The sequence below is a fragment of the Bombina bombina genome, chromosome 6 (genome assembly GCF_027579735.1).
Source record: "Bombina bombina isolate aBomBom1 chromosome 6, aBomBom1.pri, whole genome shotgun sequence".
Classification (NCBI taxonomy): Eukaryota; Metazoa; Chordata; class Amphibia; order Anura; family Bombinatoridae; genus Bombina; species Bombina bombina.
In genome coordinates this window covers 474,583,821-474,604,284 of record NC_069504.1, presented here as the reverse complement: position 1 = coordinate 474,604,284, position 20,464 = coordinate 474,583,821, and the positions used below count along the sequence as shown (strand labels likewise).

At 39.9% G+C, this 20,464-nt stretch overlaps 1 protein-coding gene across 1 annotated transcript in view; it reads left to right on the top strand.

Annotated features, from left to right (window-relative positions):
- LOC128664476 (stimulated by retinoic acid gene 6 protein-like) overlaps positions 1-18,383 on the top strand; it is a 130,182-nt gene extending 111,799 nt beyond the window's left edge. Inside the window, exons 17-18 of the mRNA XM_053719301.1 lie at positions 316-432; positions 17,975-18,383. Coding sequence (XP_053575276.1) covers positions 316-432; positions 17,975-18,231 — 374 coding nt within the window. The 3' untranslated portion in view covers positions 18,232-18,383. The remainder of the gene's footprint in view (positions 1-315; positions 433-17,974) is intronic.
- The last annotated feature ends 2,081 nt before the right edge of the window (positions 18,384-20,464 follow it).

Here is a 20,464-nt window from a genome sequence, read left to right as displayed (position 1 = left end):
GCAATGCCCATCCAAATGCCCTTTTCAGGGCAATGGGGAGCTTAGTTGTTTTTAGATAGTATTTTATTTGGGGGGTTGGTTGTCTAGGTTGTGGGTTTTACTGTTGGGGGGGTTGTTTGTACAGGGTTGCAATATTGATATCGCTCCATTTGTAATCTAGGTCAAAACATGTAGTCCTTTTTGAACCTATTTGAACCTAAAACAACAACCCGCAATTAGTTAACAATCAATACATATGACATGTTAAAGTCTTATATTATCTCACAAGATGTTTATTAATTTAATTTTATGACCACATTTTTTCTTTCTCTGTAGGATACAACACATGGACTGGAATGCTGCAAGTAGATTTGTATCATACCCATCCCGTGGCTCTATCCTTCTGTCACCTACTAATACAAGACGTGGCCATCAGGAAGCAGAAAAGTGCAGGTACTAACTAAATGAATGTCTGTTTCCAAAAGGAAAACATAACTGTCATGATAAGGAAAAAATAATGCTATGTAGAAGAATCTCTTGATAAGTTATGGGTATATATTTTTTTCTCATTCAAATAGGCCATCTAAAAAAGATGATGGCTCTATGTTATATTTAAAAATACATTCTACACAATTGTAAGAGTTTAATTTTTTTTTATAGATTTAGAATTAACTATCACATAAGGAAGTTCACTACTTGCTGGCATTGATCTAACTCATTAAATTGTCATATTAAGAACTCTTAGGCATTTTTGAAGTTGTATTTCTTTTTTCTTTCATACAGGTGGTGAGATTGCATGATCCATTACTATTGTGGATTACTCTTCCCTACTACTAGGAGGAGGAGGCAAAGATTCCAAACCCCAAGAGCTCTATAACCACCCCCCCCCCACACACACACACACACCATATAGGTACCTCAGTCTTGTTTTTGCCTCCACTAGAGGTGGTTGAAGAATTCATATTTGCATTTGATTCTTTAGAGAGAGGGTTTTCAGTCTATGATGATGCCCGTTTTCCCTCAGAGTACAGTGTTTGCCAGAGGAATGTTTATGAGGTATGGTTAGTGACTCTTTTTTTCACCTCATGGGAAAATTTGTCACAGACCTCCCATAAGTGGTTGCAGGGACTTGTCTTTTGCCTCCTTCTATGAATCTACAATATATTCATATTCCATAACCTCTGTAACCTCTGCTGATATCTTTCAGTACTGGCTTGGCTTTCTACTGGTTTACTGGTAGATGACTGTCTATTGGTAAGTTTCATATTTTTTTATTTGACACTCTATAGCTTTATATGGTTATCTATAGTTATACCATTTATTCTGGCTACAGCTCCAATAATTTTCTCAAAGATTCTGGGTGCCCTATTGTCTGTGATTAGATCTCAGGGTATTACAGTGTTTCCTTATCTAGACGATATCTTGGTTCAAGCTCCCTCTTTTTATTTAGCAGAATATTTCACTAACAGACTGTTATTTCTTCAAAAGCATGGGTGGAAGATCAATTTTCCAAAGACATGGGTTACTTTCGTGGGTTTCAAAAAGATTCTCCATGAGTCTTTCTCTGAAAGATCAGAAAATGCAAAAATTGGTGTCAGCCTGTCTGAATCTTCAGTCTTTCTCTTTTCCCTTTTTTGCTCTTTGTATGGAAGTACTGCTATAAATCTCCTTCTCGCCTAATCCTTCTTTCCACCTTACTGCTATTAGCATTAGATGACATCTCTCCAAATCCTGGACCCACCCTCATTTCCATCATTACCCAATCACGCACTCCTTATAGAAAATTCAACAAAAGCAACACACATAACCTCATTTCTATCCCATGCATCCCATACGCTCACACTCCTTTCACTTGTGCACTATGTAACTCTCGATTTGTCTGCAACAAAGTCACAACCATTCATGACCTGTTTATTTGTAATGATTTTACCCTTTTAACAATTATTGAAACCTGGCTATCTTCTTCTGACACTGTTTCCATTGCTTCTCTCACACATGGAGGTCTCCACTTTAGCCATACCTCAAGGCCAGGTAAGAAACATGGCGACGGTGTTGGAATCCTGCTCTCCCCCTCCTGCACTTATCAGTACCTACCTCCAATCTCATTGCTCTCCTTCTTTGAAGTCCACTGTATTTGCCTGTTCTCCCCCCTCTCCCTCAGAATGGCAGTCATCTATCGCCCTCCTGGACCAACCTCCCAATTCCTTGACAATTTTGCCACCTGACTTCCTCATTTTCTCTCTAGAAATATACCAGTGCTAATTATTGGGGACTTCAACATTCCCATTGACAACCCATCTGCTCACATCCTCATTCGGTCTCTCACAATCCACCCTACTTCCTACTCACCGTGATGGACACTCCATTGACCTGGTATTTTCCTACCTCTGCTCTATATCTGACCTCACCTGTCGCCCTTTTCCCATTTCAGACCATCACCTGGTCACCTATAATATTAATGCAACCGCTAAACCCACTTCTTCATCCCGCCCCGCACTTGTAGAAATCTACATGCTGTGGATCCTCTCCAATTTTTAAAAATTATTCAAGATCTCCTTCCTTACACTTTCACTGTAACCTGCCCTGATTTTGCTACAGCTCACTATAACAAAACTCTCTCCTCTGCACTAGACACACTGGCTCCTCTCCAACTGCGCAAAACCTCATGCCATCAGTTACTGCCCTGGCACTCTCAGCAAACACGCTATTTGCAAAAATGCTCCCATACTGCTGAGTGTGTCTGGAAGAAAACTCACTCTGAACCTGATTTCATCCACTATAATTTATTTTTTTGTTAATACACTTCTGCCATTCACTTAGCCAAGCAAACCTACTTCTCTTCTCTCATATCTACTCTTTCCTCAAACCCTAAATGACTCTTCTCCACCTTTAACTCTCTCCTCTACCCACCTGCTCCACCCCCTCAGTCTCAGTCTGTATTTAGTGCTCAAGACATGGCAGACTACTTTTTAAACAAAACGCATACTATCCGACATCCCAACATCAACCTGCAATCTTCAAACTCCAGGCCCAGTTACTCCCTCTGCCATCCTCTGCATCTTCCATCCAGCCACTAAATATTATATATATCCCTTCCCATCTAATACCCTCTCTGTCTTCCACCATCACTCCTGCTCTCATTCACATCTTCAACCTATCTCTCTCTACCGGTTCATTCCTATCTTCTTTCAAACATGCAAAGGTCACTCCCATACTCAAAAAACCCTCCCTTGACCCTAATTCTCCTGATAGCTACTGCCCCATATCACTACTTCCACTAACATCAAAACTCCTGGAAAAACTAGTTTACAACTGCCTAACCCACTTTCTGTCCTCCAACTCCTTGCTTGACACCCTGCAATCTGAATTCCGCCCCAACACTCAACTGAGACTGCATTTACCAATGTTACTAACTATTTTATTTCTGCTAAAATTATTGGCCACTACTCTATACTTATCTTACTTGACCTCTCAGCTGCCTTCGACACAGTTGACCACCCCCTCCTACTACAGACCCATAGCTCTCTTGGCCTTTGTAACACTGCTCTTTCTTGTATTCACTCTTATCTTTCTCACAAGTCATTTTCTGTGTCATTTGCTGGTGACTCCTCTTCAATGCATCTGTGTGTTGGAGTACCTCAAGGATCTGTTCTGGGTCCTCTACTCTTTTCCATTTATACTTCTTCACCGGTTAAACGTATCAACAGTCATGGCTTCAAATATCACCTCTATGCCTGCTGATGACACCCAGATCTACCTATCCACCCCTGCTCTTTCTCCTTCTGTCCTTTCTCATGTCAGTTATTGCTTATCTGACATTTCTTCCTGGATGACCTCTTACCACCTAAAGATTAACATGTCCAAGACTGAGGTCCTTCTAATCACCCCCCTCTAGCTCCTTCTAATCACCCCTCTAGCTCTACACCCCAAGTCCGCTCCCTCAGAGTTACACTTGATGCAAATCTATCCTTCATCCCTCATATCCAATCTCTTTCTTCATCCTGCCGCAACCACCTATGCAATATTTCCAAGATTCACACTTTTCTGAGTGCTAACACCACAAAGCAAATAATCCACTCCCTTGTTATTTCCCAACTTGACTACTGCAATAACCTACTTACTAGCCTTCCTCTTTCCCGCCTCTCCGCCTTCAATCCTTCCTAAATGCCTCTGCCAGGCTAATCCACTTTTCCCATCACTCTGTATCTACTGCACCTCTCTGTGAGTCCCTTCATTGGCTTCACCTCTCTGTGAGTCCCTTCAAAATCAATTCAAAATCCTCACCCTTACATACAAAGCTCTCACAAATGCTCCCGTCTACCTATCCTCTCTAATCAACAAGTATACTCCAGCCCACCCACTAAGATCCAACAATGACCTGTTCCTTGCATCTTCAACTATCACCTCTTCCCATGCTAGACTGCAGGACTTCTGTTGTACAGCATCTTCCCTCGGGAACACTCTCCTTTGGTTGTCAGGCTTTGCCTTAATCTTTCTTATTTTAAATGCTACCTGAAGACTTTTTTTGTTCAGAGAAGCCTACCACCCAACTCAGTAATAAATTACTTCCACTTACCTAATATTCCCTCATCGAGCTCTGTATTAACTTCTTTCTCACTCCTGCAGTCCTCACCTCCTGTTTCCCAAGCTCCTACCCTTCTAGATGGTAAGTTCCCACGGAAATAGGGACCTCAATTTCTCCTGTATGTGTTCCTCAAATTTTGTCTTGTCTCTTACAAATTTTATATCATTGTTTTATTTAAGTGAATTGTACCCATGAACAGCGCTGCGGAATATGTTGCTGCTTCATAAATAAAGTATAATAATAATAATAATAATAATAAAAGTACTGGGTCTCGCCGGTGGGAGGCGAATCAAGATGGTCGTGGGTCAGACCGGCTCTGCCTAAGATTTAATCATTCTCCTATCTCAGGATCATTACTTGGCCATCCTGCTCGCCCTTAACAGTCTCAGCTGTTCGGGCAATCTCAAGGATCAAGATCTACATCTCTTGACCCCTGGAACGACGAAAAAGTACAAGGAAGGAAGAGGCGGTGGTGTGTACAGTTTGCCACATAGCCACAGACTGACACAGACATGGGGATTCCCCCAGCTAAAACGAAGCTTCGGCATAAGGACATTCTAATGGCTCTGCGGGACTTGCTCTCACCAACACTGAACAAATTGGAGTATACCTTGCAAGCCCTTCTGGTCGACATCAAAAGCATGGGGCCTTCTTCAAAATGGCGCTGCCTAACAGCAGGCTCATGCGACGACCATGCTTACGTACACCTAGAAGTGAGGCAGATGGAGCAAAGAGAGAGCTCAGAGGGACAACCACTAAAAAGCCTGATAGGATCATCTCTGCCCTGCCCGACAACATATCTGGATGTAACCGCCATCCTTAGAGCACAACAGGAACCGCAGATTGAGCGCGACACTACAGGGCCGGGAATGGTGACAGAGAGGCTCTTTGATCAGCAGGATATTGGCGCCTTGGTCTATGCCCCCTCACGGGACCGCAGCTTACTCCACACTTTGAAAGTGTCTGCCCGATATGTTGTGAATTCACTTGCTGCCGTTGGGGAAGACGCAAAGGGGAATCAGAAGTTCGCAACTTTGCAAGAACCTCATAACTGCTACCGCTTTGGAATGTGCTGCTGGTGGAGGCAGAGTCAGGTACGGCTTGCTACAGGAGTCGGTTGACGAACACTCTGTGATTCACCGGTCAAGGGACACACTGCTTTGGGGTTACAGCTCGGGGTAGGTAGAGTAGTGTAAAGTTGATTAGGTCTTTCTGTTTGGTAACGTCTAATGTTTAACAAATGACTATAAGTGCTGCGTTTCAAATTAACTGGAACTCTGAGGATTGTGCCTTACTGGGATCATGGTCTTGTTTGATCATACTATGCTTTTGCGTGACTATAGGTGTCATTGGATCGCGGCACATTGGAGACCAACTGCATCCTTGAACGTTCTAATTGCCCACATTACTGTCAGCCATTCTTGGACTCCCGTGGGTCAATTATGAGTGAAATACACAGAGATAGCTACAGCTCCACTTTTAAGATAAGACACTGTATTTTAGCTATGAGAGAAGCCTCATTGGCAGATCGTATTGTACAGAGTGGAGGGGCTAAATATATTTTGCTACAGGTACTCTTATAAATAAAGCTGTCCGCAGGCAGAAGAGACTGTCACTAAGGTCCCTGTATGATGATACCTTGAACAGTTGTATTGGACAGACAGTGCATCACACAGCAGCTAATACTGAGCTTAGTAATTTGTTCATATTTCTAAAATGTGTTGAGGTTTATTTCCTTGTCCTTCATATAGATATTCTTATCGGGTTAGCTGTTTTTGCTTTTAGAACTCACATGTTTCATGCTTCATGAAAGTAATACCACTATGCTGATGTTATAGTTTTTGTAATTTGCTCAGGAAATCATGCCGCCAGCTAATAACATGACCCCTGCAAAGACTACTTGACTCACATATGTCTGTGCTAAGTATAGAGTCTCTGCAATCTGCAATCATATCTAATTTATTGTGCTGGGCAACATATTCAGGTATACATACTAATCATATTAAGCTACAGTATTGTTTAGTCTTTTCAGTTTAGATTAAAAAGTTATGTAACTATGCTGAACAGTTCATATTGTTACAACATAATCCGCCTCCATCAGAAACACCCAGTTGCAGTTAATGTACTGTAATGAATAACCACATTAAGTCTGAGTGGCCAACTAATAACAAGACCCCCACTAAGAATATTTGACTTACATTTGTCTTTGCAAAGTATAGAGTCTCTACAACCTGCAATTATATTTATTATAAATAAAGCTGTCCGCATGCAGAAGAGACTGTCACTAAGGTCCCTGTATGATGATACCTTGAACAGTAGTATTGGACAGACAGTGCATCACACAGCAGCTAATACTGAGCTTAATAATTTGTTCATATTTCTAAAACGTGTTGAGGTTTATTTCCTTGTCCTCCATATAGATATTCTTATCGGGTTAGCTGTTTTTGCTCTTAGAACTCACATGTTTCATGTTTCATGAAAGTAATACCACTATGCTGAGGTCATAGTTTTTGTAACTTGCTCAGGAAATCAGGCTACCAGCTTATAACACGATCCCTGCAAAGAATACTTGACTCACATATGTCTGTGCTAAGTATAGAGTCTCTGCAATCTGCAATCATATCTAATTTATTGTGCTGGGCAACATATTCAGGTATACATACTAATCATATTAAGCTACAGTATTGTTTAGTTTTTTCAGTTTAGATTAAAAAGTTATGTAGATATGCTGAACAGTTCATATTGTTACAACATAATCCGCCTCCACCAGAAACACCCAGTTGCAGTTAATGTACTGTGATGAATAACCACATTAAGCCTGAGTGGCCAACTAATAACAAGACCCCTAAGAATATTTGACTTACATATGTCTTTGCAAAGTATAGAGTTTCTACAACCTGCAACCATATTTAATTAAATTTACTGTACTGGGCAACATATTCAGGTATACATACTAATCATATTAAGCTACAGTTTTGTTTTAGGCTTAGTTTCGTTTAAAAAGTTAAAATAAGAGAGCGTGGGTAGCAGACAATGAGAAAATCTTGGTGAACTTGTACAGTCGATATTTGCCATGTCTGTCTGGAATGAATCTTCATGTATTCTTTTATTATATCCCAATATATTGCATGTTATGGAAGCCCGCTTCATAGTCGTATACAGACATGAAACAAATCAGCTCATAGGGTTATTTTCCTGTAATCCATGTCTATCATTCTCATTTGTTGAGTATCATTTGTTTTCCTTACAATATCTATTGTGAATGTATTAAGTGTGTTCTTACACAATTTCAAATTGCTTGTGTGTAAATGTTTACATGATGTATGCCCAAACTCTCTTCAATATAAAGTGGTTAGTGTTTTGGGGTTTGGGGGGAGGGTTCGGGGACTAGTTGGGGATGAAAATGTAAAATGAGAGGGCTAAACATATGTAGATATCAAAATGTCAATTGTCATTAGCATCCGGATTATCTTAATTATCAGGTATGGATCTACTGAATCTCTGTTATGTCCTGAATAATATCGCCCCTCAGGGGATGGTATACCTACTGTATCTGTGGATGTAACCTTCATGATACTGTGTGGAATTGTTGATTATTGTACTCATGTGTTGGCTCTCAATAAAAAGAATTAAAAAAAAAAAAAAAAAGTACTGGGTCTCATGGTTGCAGCTTCAAATGCAAATCCATTGCTCATTTCCACATGAGACCTCTTCAGCTTTTTATGCTTCGTCAGTGGTGCAGGGATCATATTCAGCTATCTCAAAAGATTTCTCTGGATCACGGTACAAGTCAGTCTCTAACTTGGTGGCTGGATCATCAGTTCATTATTCAGGGGGCTTCTTTTGCTTGTCCTACCTGGACTGTGATCACTACAGATACTTTTTGGGGTTCTCTGAGAGCACAAGGGGTTTGGGCCCCTCGGGAGGTGAGGTTGCCAATAAATGTTCTAGAACTCTGTGCTATTTTCAGGGCTCTTCAGACTTGCCCTATGTTGAAAAGGGAGTCTCATCTCCGTTTTCAATCAGACAATGTCCCAGCATTGGCTTATGTCATTTATCATGGGGGAACAATGCCATGAAGGAAGTGTCTCATATTCACTCATGGGCAGAAGTAAATTCCTGTCTAGTCTCAGCAGTTCATATTCAAGGAGTAAACAACTGGGAAGCAGATTTTCTCAGTCATCAGTCTCTTTACCAGGATGTGTTCAATCAGATTTTTGGGGTCTCTCAGAGATAGATCTGATGGCTTCTCGTTTGAACAACAAACTTCCCAGTTACTTTGCGAGGTCAAGGGACCCTCAAACCGAGCATGTGGATGCTCTAGTAGCTCATTGGTTATTTCAGCTTGCTTACCTGTTTCCTCCTCTTCTTCCCAAAGTGATTTCCAAGATAAGGCTGGAGAAATTGTCAGTAATCCTGATTGCTCTAGTTTGGCCTTGCTGGATGTGGTATGCAGATCTGGTTCAGATGTCCAGTTGCCCCCCTTAGCCACTTCCTGTGCATCCAGACCTTCTGTCTCAAGGTGCGTTTTTCTAACTGGATCTTAAATCTCTAAGCTTGATGGCATGGTGATTGAACGGTTAGTTCTTAAGCATAGGGGTCTCAGATTCTGTGATTGAAACTTTAATCCAGGCTTGTAAGCCTGTGACTAGAAGGATTTATAATAAGGTCTGGAAGGCTTTTACTGCTTATTGTATAGATCATTTGTTTTTTCTGGAATTCGTTTAGAGTTCCTAGAATTTTGCAGTTCTTACAGAATGGTTTAGATAAGGGCCTATTTGTCAGATCTTTGAAAGGGCAGATTTCAGCTTATTCCGTTTTGTTTCATAGGAAGATTGCTAATTTTTCTGAAATTCATGATTTAGTTAAGGCTTTGGCACATATTAATCCTGTGACCAAGCAACTTCTCCCCCCCCCCCCTCCCCCGGAGTCTTTACTTGGTGTTAAAGGTTTTGCAGGCACCTCCTTTTGAGCCTATGCATAAAGTGGATATTAAGCTTTTTTCTTGGAAGGTTTTGTTTCTTTTGTCTATCTCTTCTGCTAGAAGAGTTTTCCGAATCGTCTGCTCTTTCTCGTGACCCTCCTTAACTTATATTTCATCAGAATAAGACATAATAAGGTCTAGGTTTGATTTCTTGGCTAAGGTTGTGTCTTCAGACAATATCAGTCGGGAAATTGTTGTCCCTTCTTTGTGTCCTAATTTCAAGAATGCTTCAGAGAGATCTTTGCATAGTTTGGATGTTGTTAGAATATTGAAGTATAACATTGATGCTACTAAGGATTTCAGACAAACCCCTGGTTTGTTTGTTAACTTGTCTGGTTCTAGGAAAGGACAGAAAGCTTTTGCTGTTTGTTTGGCTTTCTTGATTGAAATTTTTGATGGAGGGCAGGTCAGCTTCCACTGAAACAGATTACTGGTCATTATACTACTTTAGTTGCCACTTATTGGGCTTTTAAGAATGAGGCTTCAGTTGCCCAAATTTGCAAGGCAGCTACTTGATATTCTTTGCATACTTTTACTAAATTCTACCATTTTAATATTTTTGCTACTTCTGAGGCAGCTTTTGGTAGGAAGGTCCTTTAGGTAGTTGTCTCAACTTAATTTATTTTTGCCTGATTGTTTCAATTTGAAGTGCATCTAAAAAAATGCTCTTTTTGTGGGGTTGTGAATTTAGTTTTTCAGTGAAAAAAGATGTTTCTAAATCCCACCCTTTATGTCTCATTACTCGTGGACACCACAGCTTGGGTATTAGCTCCCAGGAGTAATGGACCATGGACTCTCACCACCTGTATGAAAGAAAACATAATTTATGCTTACCTGATAAATTCATATCTTTCATGGTGGTGTGAATCCATGAGACCCCACCCTATATTTTTGGTGTTGTTTTTTGTTTTGTTTTTTAAGCACATCTTTTTTTCCTGCTCCTTTTTTTCCTGCTCCAGGATTATTGGAAAAAAACTGAGATGATATATCCCTGTCTCTTGACAAATAACAGTCAGCTAGATTACAAGTTTGGCGTTATGAGTAAAAAAGCATTGTTATGGCCCATAATGATGCGTTTTCCCTACCGCTGCTATTACAAGTCTTGTCAGAATAGCTGTACCGCACACTTTTTTAGCTGTACTGCACACAACGTCATAGCTGTACCGCACACAACGTCAGTACCGCACTTTAAGAAAAGTCCTTTTTCAATGAGACTTCCATAGCGCCGGTATTACGAGTTTTGCTGTGAGGCCAAAAAGTGAGCGGTACAGCCTAAAATGACAAGATCCGTACCGCCATCTAAAGTCAGTAGTTATGAGATTTACGCTACAAAACTGTACCATAAAACTCATAACTAAAGTGTTAAAAAGTACACTAACACCCATAAACTACCTATTAACCCCTAAACCGAGGCCCTCCCGCATCGCAAACACTAAAATAAAATTATTAACCCCTAATCTGCCGCTCCGTACATCGCCGCCACTTAAAAAATGTATTAACCCCTATTCCACCGCTTCCCGACATCGTCGCCACTATAATAAACCTATTAACACCTAAACCGCCGCCCTCCTGCATCGCAAACACTATTTAAATATTAACCCCTAATCTACTGTCCGCCAACACCGCCACTATAATAAACCTATTAACCCCTAAACCTAACCTTAAACCTAACGTAACCCTAACACCCCCTAACTTAAATATAATTAAAATAAATCTAAATAAAACTTACAATTATTACCTATGGCCTAGATTTGGAGTTTTGCGGCCAAAGGGGTGCGTTAGCTACGCATGCTTTTTTCTGCCCGCACCTTTTAAATACCGCTGGTATTTAGAGTTCACAGAAGGGCTGCGTTAGGCTCCAAAAAGGGAGCGTATAGCATATTTACCGCCACTGCAACTCTCAATACCAGCGGTGCTTACGGACGCGGCCAGCTTCAAAAACGTGCTCGTGCACGATTCCCCCATAGAAAACAATGGGGCTGTTTGAGCTGAAAAAAAACCTAACACCTGCAAAAAAGCAGCGTTCAGCTCCTAACGCGGCCCCATTGTTTCCTATGGAGAAACACTTCCTACGTCTGCACCTAACACCCTAACATGTACCCCGAGTCTAAACACCCCTAACCTTACACTTATTAACCCCTAATCTGCCGACCCCGCTATCGCTGACACCTGCATATTTTTTTTAACCCCTAATCTGCCACTCCGTACACCGCCGCAACCTACATTATACCTATGTACCCCTAATCTGCTGCCCCTAACACCGCCGACCCCTATATTATATTTATTAACCCCTAATCTGCCCCCCACAATGTCGCCGCCAGCTTCCTACAATAATTAACCCCTAATCTGCAGACCAGACCTCACCGCTACTATAATAAATGTATTAACCCCTAATCTGCCTCACTAACCCTATAATAAATAGTATGAACCCCTAATCTGCCCTCCCTAACATCACCGATACCTAACTTCAAGTATTAACCCCTAATCTGCCGACCGGACCTCGCCGCTACTCTAATAAATGTATTAACCCCTAAAGCTAAGTCTAACCCTAACACTAACACCCCCCTAAGTTAAATATAATTTTTTATCTAACGAAGTAAATTAACTCTTATTAAATAAATTAATCCTATTTAAAGCTAAATACTTACCTGTAAAATAAACCCTAATATAGCTACAATATAAATTATAATTATATTGTAGCTATTTTAGGATTTATATTTATTTTACAGGCAACTTTGTATTTATTTTAACCAGGTACAATAGCTATTAAATAGTTATTAACTATTTAATAGTTACCTAGTTAAAATAATTAAAAAATTACCTGTAAAATAAATCCTAACCTAAGTTACAATTAAACCTAACACTACATTATCATTAAATTAATTAAATAAAATACCTACAATTATATACAATTAAACCTAACACTACACTATCAATAAATAAATTAAATAAAATACCTACAAATAAATACAATTAAATAAACTAACTAAAGTACAAAAAATAAAAAAAGCTAAGTTACAAAAAATAAAAAATTAATTACAAACATAATAAAAATATTACTACAATTTTAAGCTAATTACACCTACTCTAAGCCCCCTAATAAAATAACAAAGCCCCCCAAAATAAAAAAATGCCCTACCCTATTCTAAAATTAAAATAGAAAAGCTCTTTTACCTTACCAGCCCTTAAAAGGGCCTTTTGCGGGGCATACCCCAAAGAATTCAGCTCTTTTGCCTGTAAAAAAAAACATACAATACCCCCCCCAACATTACAACCCACCACCCACATACCCCTAATCTAACCCAAACCAACCTTAAATAAACCTAACACTAAGCCCCTGAAGATCTTCCTACCTTTTCTTCACCATGCCAGGTATCACCGATCGCTCCAGGCTCCAAAGTCTTCATCCAAGCCCAAGCGGGGGCTGGAGATCCATCATCCGGCTGAAGAGGTCCATCATCGGGCTGAAGTCTTCATCCAAGCCCAAGCGGGGGCTGGAGATCCATCATCCGGCTGAAGTCTTCTATCAATCGGCGGCTGAAGAGGTCCAGAAGAGGCTCCAAAGTCTTCATCCTATCCGGGCAGAAGAGTAGATCCGGACCGGCAACCATCTTCTTCCAAGCGGTGACAAGCGGCTCCATCTTGAAGACCTCCGGCGCGGATCCATCCTCTTCTTCCGACGTCCTAAGTCCGAATGAAGCTTCCTTTAAATGACGTCATCCAAGATGGCGTCCCTCGAATTCCGATTGGCTGATAGGATTCTATCAGCCAATCGGAATTAAGGTAGGAAAAATCTGATTGGCTGATGGAATCAGCCAATCAGATTCAAGTTCAATCCGATTGGCTGATCCAATCAGCCAATCAGATTGAGCTCGCATTCTATTGGCTGATCGGAACAGCCAATAGAATGCGAGATCAATCTGATTGGCTGATTCAATCAGCCAATCAGATTTTCCCTACCTTAATTCCGATTGGCTGATAGAATCCTATTAGCCAATCGGAATTCGAGGGACGCCATCTTGGATGACGTCATTTAAAGGAAGCTTAATTCGGACTTAGGACGTCGGAAGAAGAGGATGGATCCGCGCCGGAGGTCTGTAATGTTGGGGGTGGATATTGTATTTTTTTTTTTACAGGCAAAATAGCTGAATTCTTTGGGGTATGCCCCGCAAAAGGCCCTTTTAAGGGCTGGTAAGGTAAAAGAGCTTTTCTATTTTAATTTTAGAATAGGGTAGGGCATTTTTTTATTTTGGGGGGCTTTGTTATTTTATTAGGGGGCTTAGAGTAGGTGTAATTAGCTTAAAATTGTTGTAATATTTTTATTATGTTTGTAATTAATTTTTTTATTTTTTGTAACTTAGCTTTTTTTATTTTTTGTACTTTAGTTAGTTTATTTAATTGTGTTTATTTGTAGGTATTTTATTTAATTTATTTATTGATAGTGTAGTGTTAGGTTTAATTGTAGATAATTGTAGGTATTTTATTTAATTAATTTATTGCTAGTGTAGTGTTAGGTTTAATTGTAACTTAGGTTAGGATTTATTTTACAGGTAATTTTGTAATTATTTTAACTAGATAACTATTAAATAGTTAATAACTATTTAATAGCTATTGTACCTGGTTAAAATAAATACAAAGTTGCATGTAAAATAAATATAAATCCTAAAATAGCTACAATGTAATTATAATTTATATTGTAGCTATAGTAGGGTTTATTTTACAGGTAAGTATTTAGCTTTAAATAGGAATAATTTATTTAATAAGAGTTAATTTATTTCGTTAGATTTAAATTATATTTAACTTAGGGGGGTGTTAGGGTTAGGGTTAGACTTACCTTTAGGGGTTAATACATTTATTATAGTAGCGGTGAGGTCTGGTCGGCAGATTAGGGGTTAATAATTGAAGTTAGGTGTCGGCGATGTTAGGGAGGGCAGATTAGGGGTTAATACTATTTCTTATAGGGTTATTGAGGCGGGAGTGAGGCGGATTAGGGGTTAATAACTTTATTATAGTAGCAGTGAGGTGCGGTCGGCAGATTAGGGGTTAATTATTGTAGGTAGCTGGCGGCGACGTTGTGGGGGGCAGATTAGGGGTTAATAAATATAATATAGGGGTCAGCGGTGTTAGGGGCAGCAGATTAGGGGTACATAAGGATAACGTAGGTGGCGGCGCTGTGCGGTCGGCAGATTAGGGGTTAATAATTGTAGGTAGGTGGTGGCGACGTTGGGGGCGGCAGATTAGGGGTTAATAAATATAATATAGGGGTCAGCGGTGTTAGGGGCAGCAGATTAGGGGTACATAAGTATAACGTAGGTGGCGGCGGTGTGCGGTCGGCAGATTAGGGGTTAAAAAAAATTATTATAGTGGCGGCGATGTGGGGGGACCTCGGTTTAGGGGTACATAGGTAGTTTATGGGTGTTAGTGTACTGTAGAGCACAGTAGTTAAGAGCTTTATGAACCGGCGTTAGCCCAAAAAGCTCTTAACTCCTGTTTTTTTTCTGCGGCTGGAGTCTTGGCGTTAGATTTCTAACGCTCACTTCAGCCAAGACTCTAAATACCGGCGTTAGAAAGATTCCATTGTAAAGATAGGATACGCAAATGGCGTAGGGGGATCTGCGGTATGGAAAAGTCGCGGCTGGAAAGTGAGCGTTAGACCCTTTCCTGACTGACTCCAAATACCAGCGGGCGGCCAAAACCAGCGTTAGGAGCGTTAGGAGCCTCTAACGCTGGTTTTGACGGCTAACGCCAAACTCCAAATCTAGGCGTATATAATTTAAAATTAAATACATGTAAAATAAACCCTACAATAGCTACAATATAACTAATAGTTACATTGTATCTATCTTAGGTTTTATATTTATTTCACAGCTAAGTTTGTATTTATTTTGAATAGGTAGACTAGTTAATAAATAGTTATTAACTATTTACTAGCTACCTAGGTAAAATAAATACAAATTTACCTGGAAAATAAAACATAACCTGAGTTACACTAACACCTAACATTACAATAAAATAAAATTAAATAAATTTAATTAATAAAATACAATTATCTAAATTACAAAAAAAATAAACACTAAATTTTGCGGGGCATTGCCCCAAAGAAATCAGATCTTTTACCTGTAAAAAAAAATACAAACACACCCCAACAGTAAAACCCACCACCCACACAACCAAACCCCCCCAAATAAAAACCTAACTAAATAAACCTAAGCTCCCCATTGCCCTGAAAAGGGCATTTGGATGGGCATTTGGATAGGCATTGCCCTTAAAAGGGCATTTAGCTCTTTTACTGCCCAAACCCTAATCTAAAAATAAAACCCACTCAATAAACCCTTAAAAAAACACTAACCCCCGACGATTCAGTTTTCGAAGACCGGACATCCATCCTCATCCAGGCGGGAGAAGTCTTCATCCAAGCGGGCAGAAGTCTTCATCCAGACAGCATCTTCTATCTTCATCCATTCGGCATCTTCTATATTCATCCATCCGGCACGGAGAATCCTCTTCTTGCGATGGGCAACAAAGAATGAAGTTTCCCTTTAAGGTACGTCATCCAAGATGGTGTCCCTTACATTCCGATTGGCTGATAGAATTCTATCAGCCAATAGGAATTATAGGTGAAAAAATCAAATCAGCCAATTGGATTGAGCTCGCATTCTATTGGCTGTTCCAATCAGCCAATAGAATGTGAGCTCAATCCTATTGGCTGATTGGATCAGCCAATAGGATTTTTTCACCTTTAATTCCTATTGGCTGATAGAATTCTATCAGCCAATCGGAATGTAAGGGGCACCATCTTGGATGTCATACCTTAAAGGGAAACTTCATTCTTCATTGACCATTGGAAGAAGAGGATGCTCCACGCCGGATGTCTTGAAGATGGACCTGCTCCGCGCCGGATGGATGAAGATAGAAGATGCCGGATGGATGAAGACTTCTGCCCGCTTGGATGAGGACTTTGCCGGCTGGATGAGGATGGATGTCCCGTCTTTGAAAACTGTAAGTGGATGGTCGGGTTAGTGTTAGGTTTTTTTAAGGGTTTTTTGGGTGGGTTTTATTTTTAGCTTAGGGTTTGGGCAATGTAAAAGAGCTAAATGCCCTTTTAAGGGAAATGCCCATACAAATGCCCTTTTCAGTGCAATGGTTAGCTTAGGTTTATTTAGATAGGTTTTCATTTGGGGGGGTTGGTTGGTTGGGTGGTGGGTTTTACTGTTGGGGGGTGTTTGTATTTTTTTTACAGGTAAAAGAGCTGATTTCTTTGGGGCGATGCCCTGCAAAAGGCCCTTTTAAGGGCCATTGGCAGTTTAGTGTAGGCTAGGTTTTTTTTTATTTTGGGGGAATTTTTTATTTTGATAGGGCTATTAGATTAGGAGTAATTTGTTTTTATTTTTGATAATTTCTTTTTTTATTTTGTGTAATTTAGTGTTTATTTTTTTGTAATTTAGATAATTGTATTTTATTAATTTAATTTATTTAATTTTATTGTAATGTTAGGTGTTAGTGTAACTCAGGTTAGGTTTTATTTTACAGGTAAATTTGTATTTATTTTAACTAGGTAGTTAGTAAATAGTTAATAACTATTTACTAACTAGTCTACCTAGTTAAAATAAATACAAACTTACCTGTGAAATAAAAATAACACCTAAGCTAACTATAATGTAACTATTAGTTATATTGTAGCTAGGTTAGGGTTTATTTTATAGGTATTTATTTTTCAATAGGAATTATTTAGTTTTTATTAGTAACTTTTATATAGAATTATTTTAATTATGTTAAAGTTAGGGGGTGCTAGTGTTAGGGTTACGTTAGGGCTAGACTTAGGGTTACGTTAGGGGTTAATATATTTATTTAGTTTTAGTGATGTGGGAGGCCAGAGGTTTAGGGGTTAATAACTAGTATAGTGGCGGCGGCGACATTGGGGGCGGCAGATTAGGGGTTAATAAGTGTAGGTAGGTGGTGGCGACATTGAGGGCGGCAGATTAGAGGTTTATAAGTGTAATGTAGATGACGGTGATGTTAGGGGCAGTAGATTAGGGGTGTTTAGACTCGGGGTTTATGTTAGGGTGTTATGTTTAAACATACATTTTTTTCCCCATAGACATTAATGGGGCTGCGTTACGGAGCTTTTCTTTCCACGATCGCAGGTGTTAGGCTTTTTCTTAGGCGGCTCTCCCCACTAATGTCTATGGGGAAATCGTGCACGAGCACATCAAAACACTGCTTGTATTTGGTGAGGTATGGAGCTCAACGCAACCATATCGCCAGCACAAGCCGTTTTTTTGCAAACCTGTAATAGCAGCGCTATGAAAGGTGAGCGGTGAAAATAATGTGCAAGTAATTAGCAAGCCAGCCATAACGCAAAACTCGTAATCTGGCTGAATGCATTTTCTGAAAAATCAATCCTGATTTATTCCTCTCTTTTACAGATGTGCTACCAAACAACGTGAGAAATCAAGGGAGAATAAAATGGCACCTGGCTTACACTTTGATAAACAATCCAGCACTCATCATCAGCCGAAAACAAAAAAATTGTTGCCAGTCCACATTTACTTCAAGTCAAGGGGCATTGGAGAGGTTACTGATTTCGGCTGTACGCACTCGTTACCAGAAACAGATACAGACTAAAAACAATATAGGAACGTTATCAAGGGCAGGGAGCATGGAAGATGAAAATAGAATATAAATTATACATGTTGTTAGCAGCACATTCTGCTATGGAAACTACACCAACCAGCTGCTTCTGTGCGGATATTTGGACATTTTATTGCAATATATTATATAAATTCACATTCATTAGTATTTGAATTGTGCTGTCATAAGAAACCTTTCAGCCATAGCCAGCCTATTACATACATTTATGACTCCATAGGATACACTAGTATCCAGATATCTATAGTTGTGTTTGTGAGTTCTGTTTAAATGGGGGGGGGGGTTCTACTTTTGTAAGTGGCCAATCCTTTGTTTGAAATTGTACATAACATAGATCTCCCTAAATGAACATAATTTAGTAATAAAGAATTATATATGCAACTGAGTTTTATAAATTCAAATTGGTAGAAGACTATAGTTATAGTCTATAGAGCAGACATTTTCTTAGATATTCTCATATGCTAATGTCTAAGCCCTAGAAGGCCGGCCTCTTATCAGAATGCATTTGACAGTTTTACACAGCTAGAGGATGTTAGTTTATGTGTGTCATATTAACATTGTGCTCACTTATGAGGGGGCACTGATTAACTAAAATGCAAGTCTAAATATAGAGAGACAGCACACCCTAGTATAGCATTAAACGGAGTGAGCTTACCATGCCTATAACATATCAAAAGAAGAAAATCCTCCAGCTGCTTATAACTTTAAAAGACCTTTATTTTTCACAATAGTGCAGGGTCCTACAGACAAAAGCAACATTTCAGGCTTACACTCAGCCCTTATTCATGCTTTGAAAGCATGAATAAGGGGTGAGTGTAAGCCTGAAAGGTTGCTTTTGTCTATAGGACCCTGCACTGTTGTGAAAAATAAAGGTCTTTTAAAGTTACAAGCAGCTGGAGGAGTTTCTTCATTTCATAAAATGCAAGTCTGTTAAAATAACTGAAATAAGGGGCAGTCTGCAGAGACTTATATACAAGGGGGCATATGTATCAAGGTCTGGCGGACCTGATCCGACACTGCGGATCAGGTCCGCCAGACCTCGCTGAATACGGTGAGCAATACGCTTGCCGTATGGTGCAATGCCGCCCCCTGCAGACTTGCGGCCAATAGGCCGCCAGCAGGGGGGTGTCAATCAACCCGATCGTACTCAATCGGGTTGTATTGTGGCGATGTCTGTCCGCCTGCTCAGAGCAGGTGGACAGGTTATGGAGCAGCGGTCTTTGTGACCGCTGCTTCATAACTGCTGTTTCTGGCGAGCCTGCAGGCTCGCCAGAAACACGGGGCATCAAGCTCCGTTCGGAGCTTGATACATATGCCCCAAGGTATTGACAGAGGTAAAATCTATATCAATATTACCGTGTTAGTGATGCAAAACTATGGAATGAGTAATGGGATTATCCATCTTTCTTTCATGTAAGTGGCAAGAGTCCACGAGCTAGTGACGTTTGGGATATACATTCCTACCAGGAGGGGGCAAAGTTTCCCAAACCTCAAAATTCCTATAAATATACCTTCTACCTCACTCACACCTTAGTTTTACAAACTTTGTCTTCGGTGGAGGATGGTGAAGCAAGATGTGCTTGATTTCTTCTGTGAAAGGCGCTTCTAAGCATGTTGAAACCCAATTCCTCTCAGAATACGGCGTTTGTCAGAGGGATGTGAAGAGAGTATTGCCTGTTGATTTTATGATTTCTATTCAAAGGCTCTCTGTTATCGGTCGCAGGGCTTCATCCCCTGCCTCCCTTTTCAGATCAACGTTATACTTCTATACCATTACCTCTGCTGATATTTTTAAGTACTGGTTTGGCTGTCTGCTTTATGTGGATGGGTGTCTTCAGGTAAGTATATATATTTTTTAAGACACTCTCAGCTATGTTTGGCACTTTATATTTTTAAAGTTTTTAAATATATATTACATATATTTGCCATGAGTCAGGTCTATGTTTATTTCCCTTTGCAGTTTCAGCATGGAAAATTATGTTTGGGAGAAATTTAGTATAATTTTTATCTTACCTGAGGTTTCAGCTAGTTGTAACTTCGGACAAATTAGGTTCACAATGGCACAAAATTATTATATTTATTGCGTCATTCTTGGCGCAAATTTTTTTGGCGTGAAGGTTGTGTTTGTTGTGACGCGAGTCCCGTCATTTCTTGCGTCTTTGTTGACGCAAATTTTGTTTACCACGAAGTCGCGTCTGTTATGACAAGAATCGTGTCATTCCCTGTTAATCTTGGTGCCATAAGATTTTTCCTTAGAATTTGAGTCA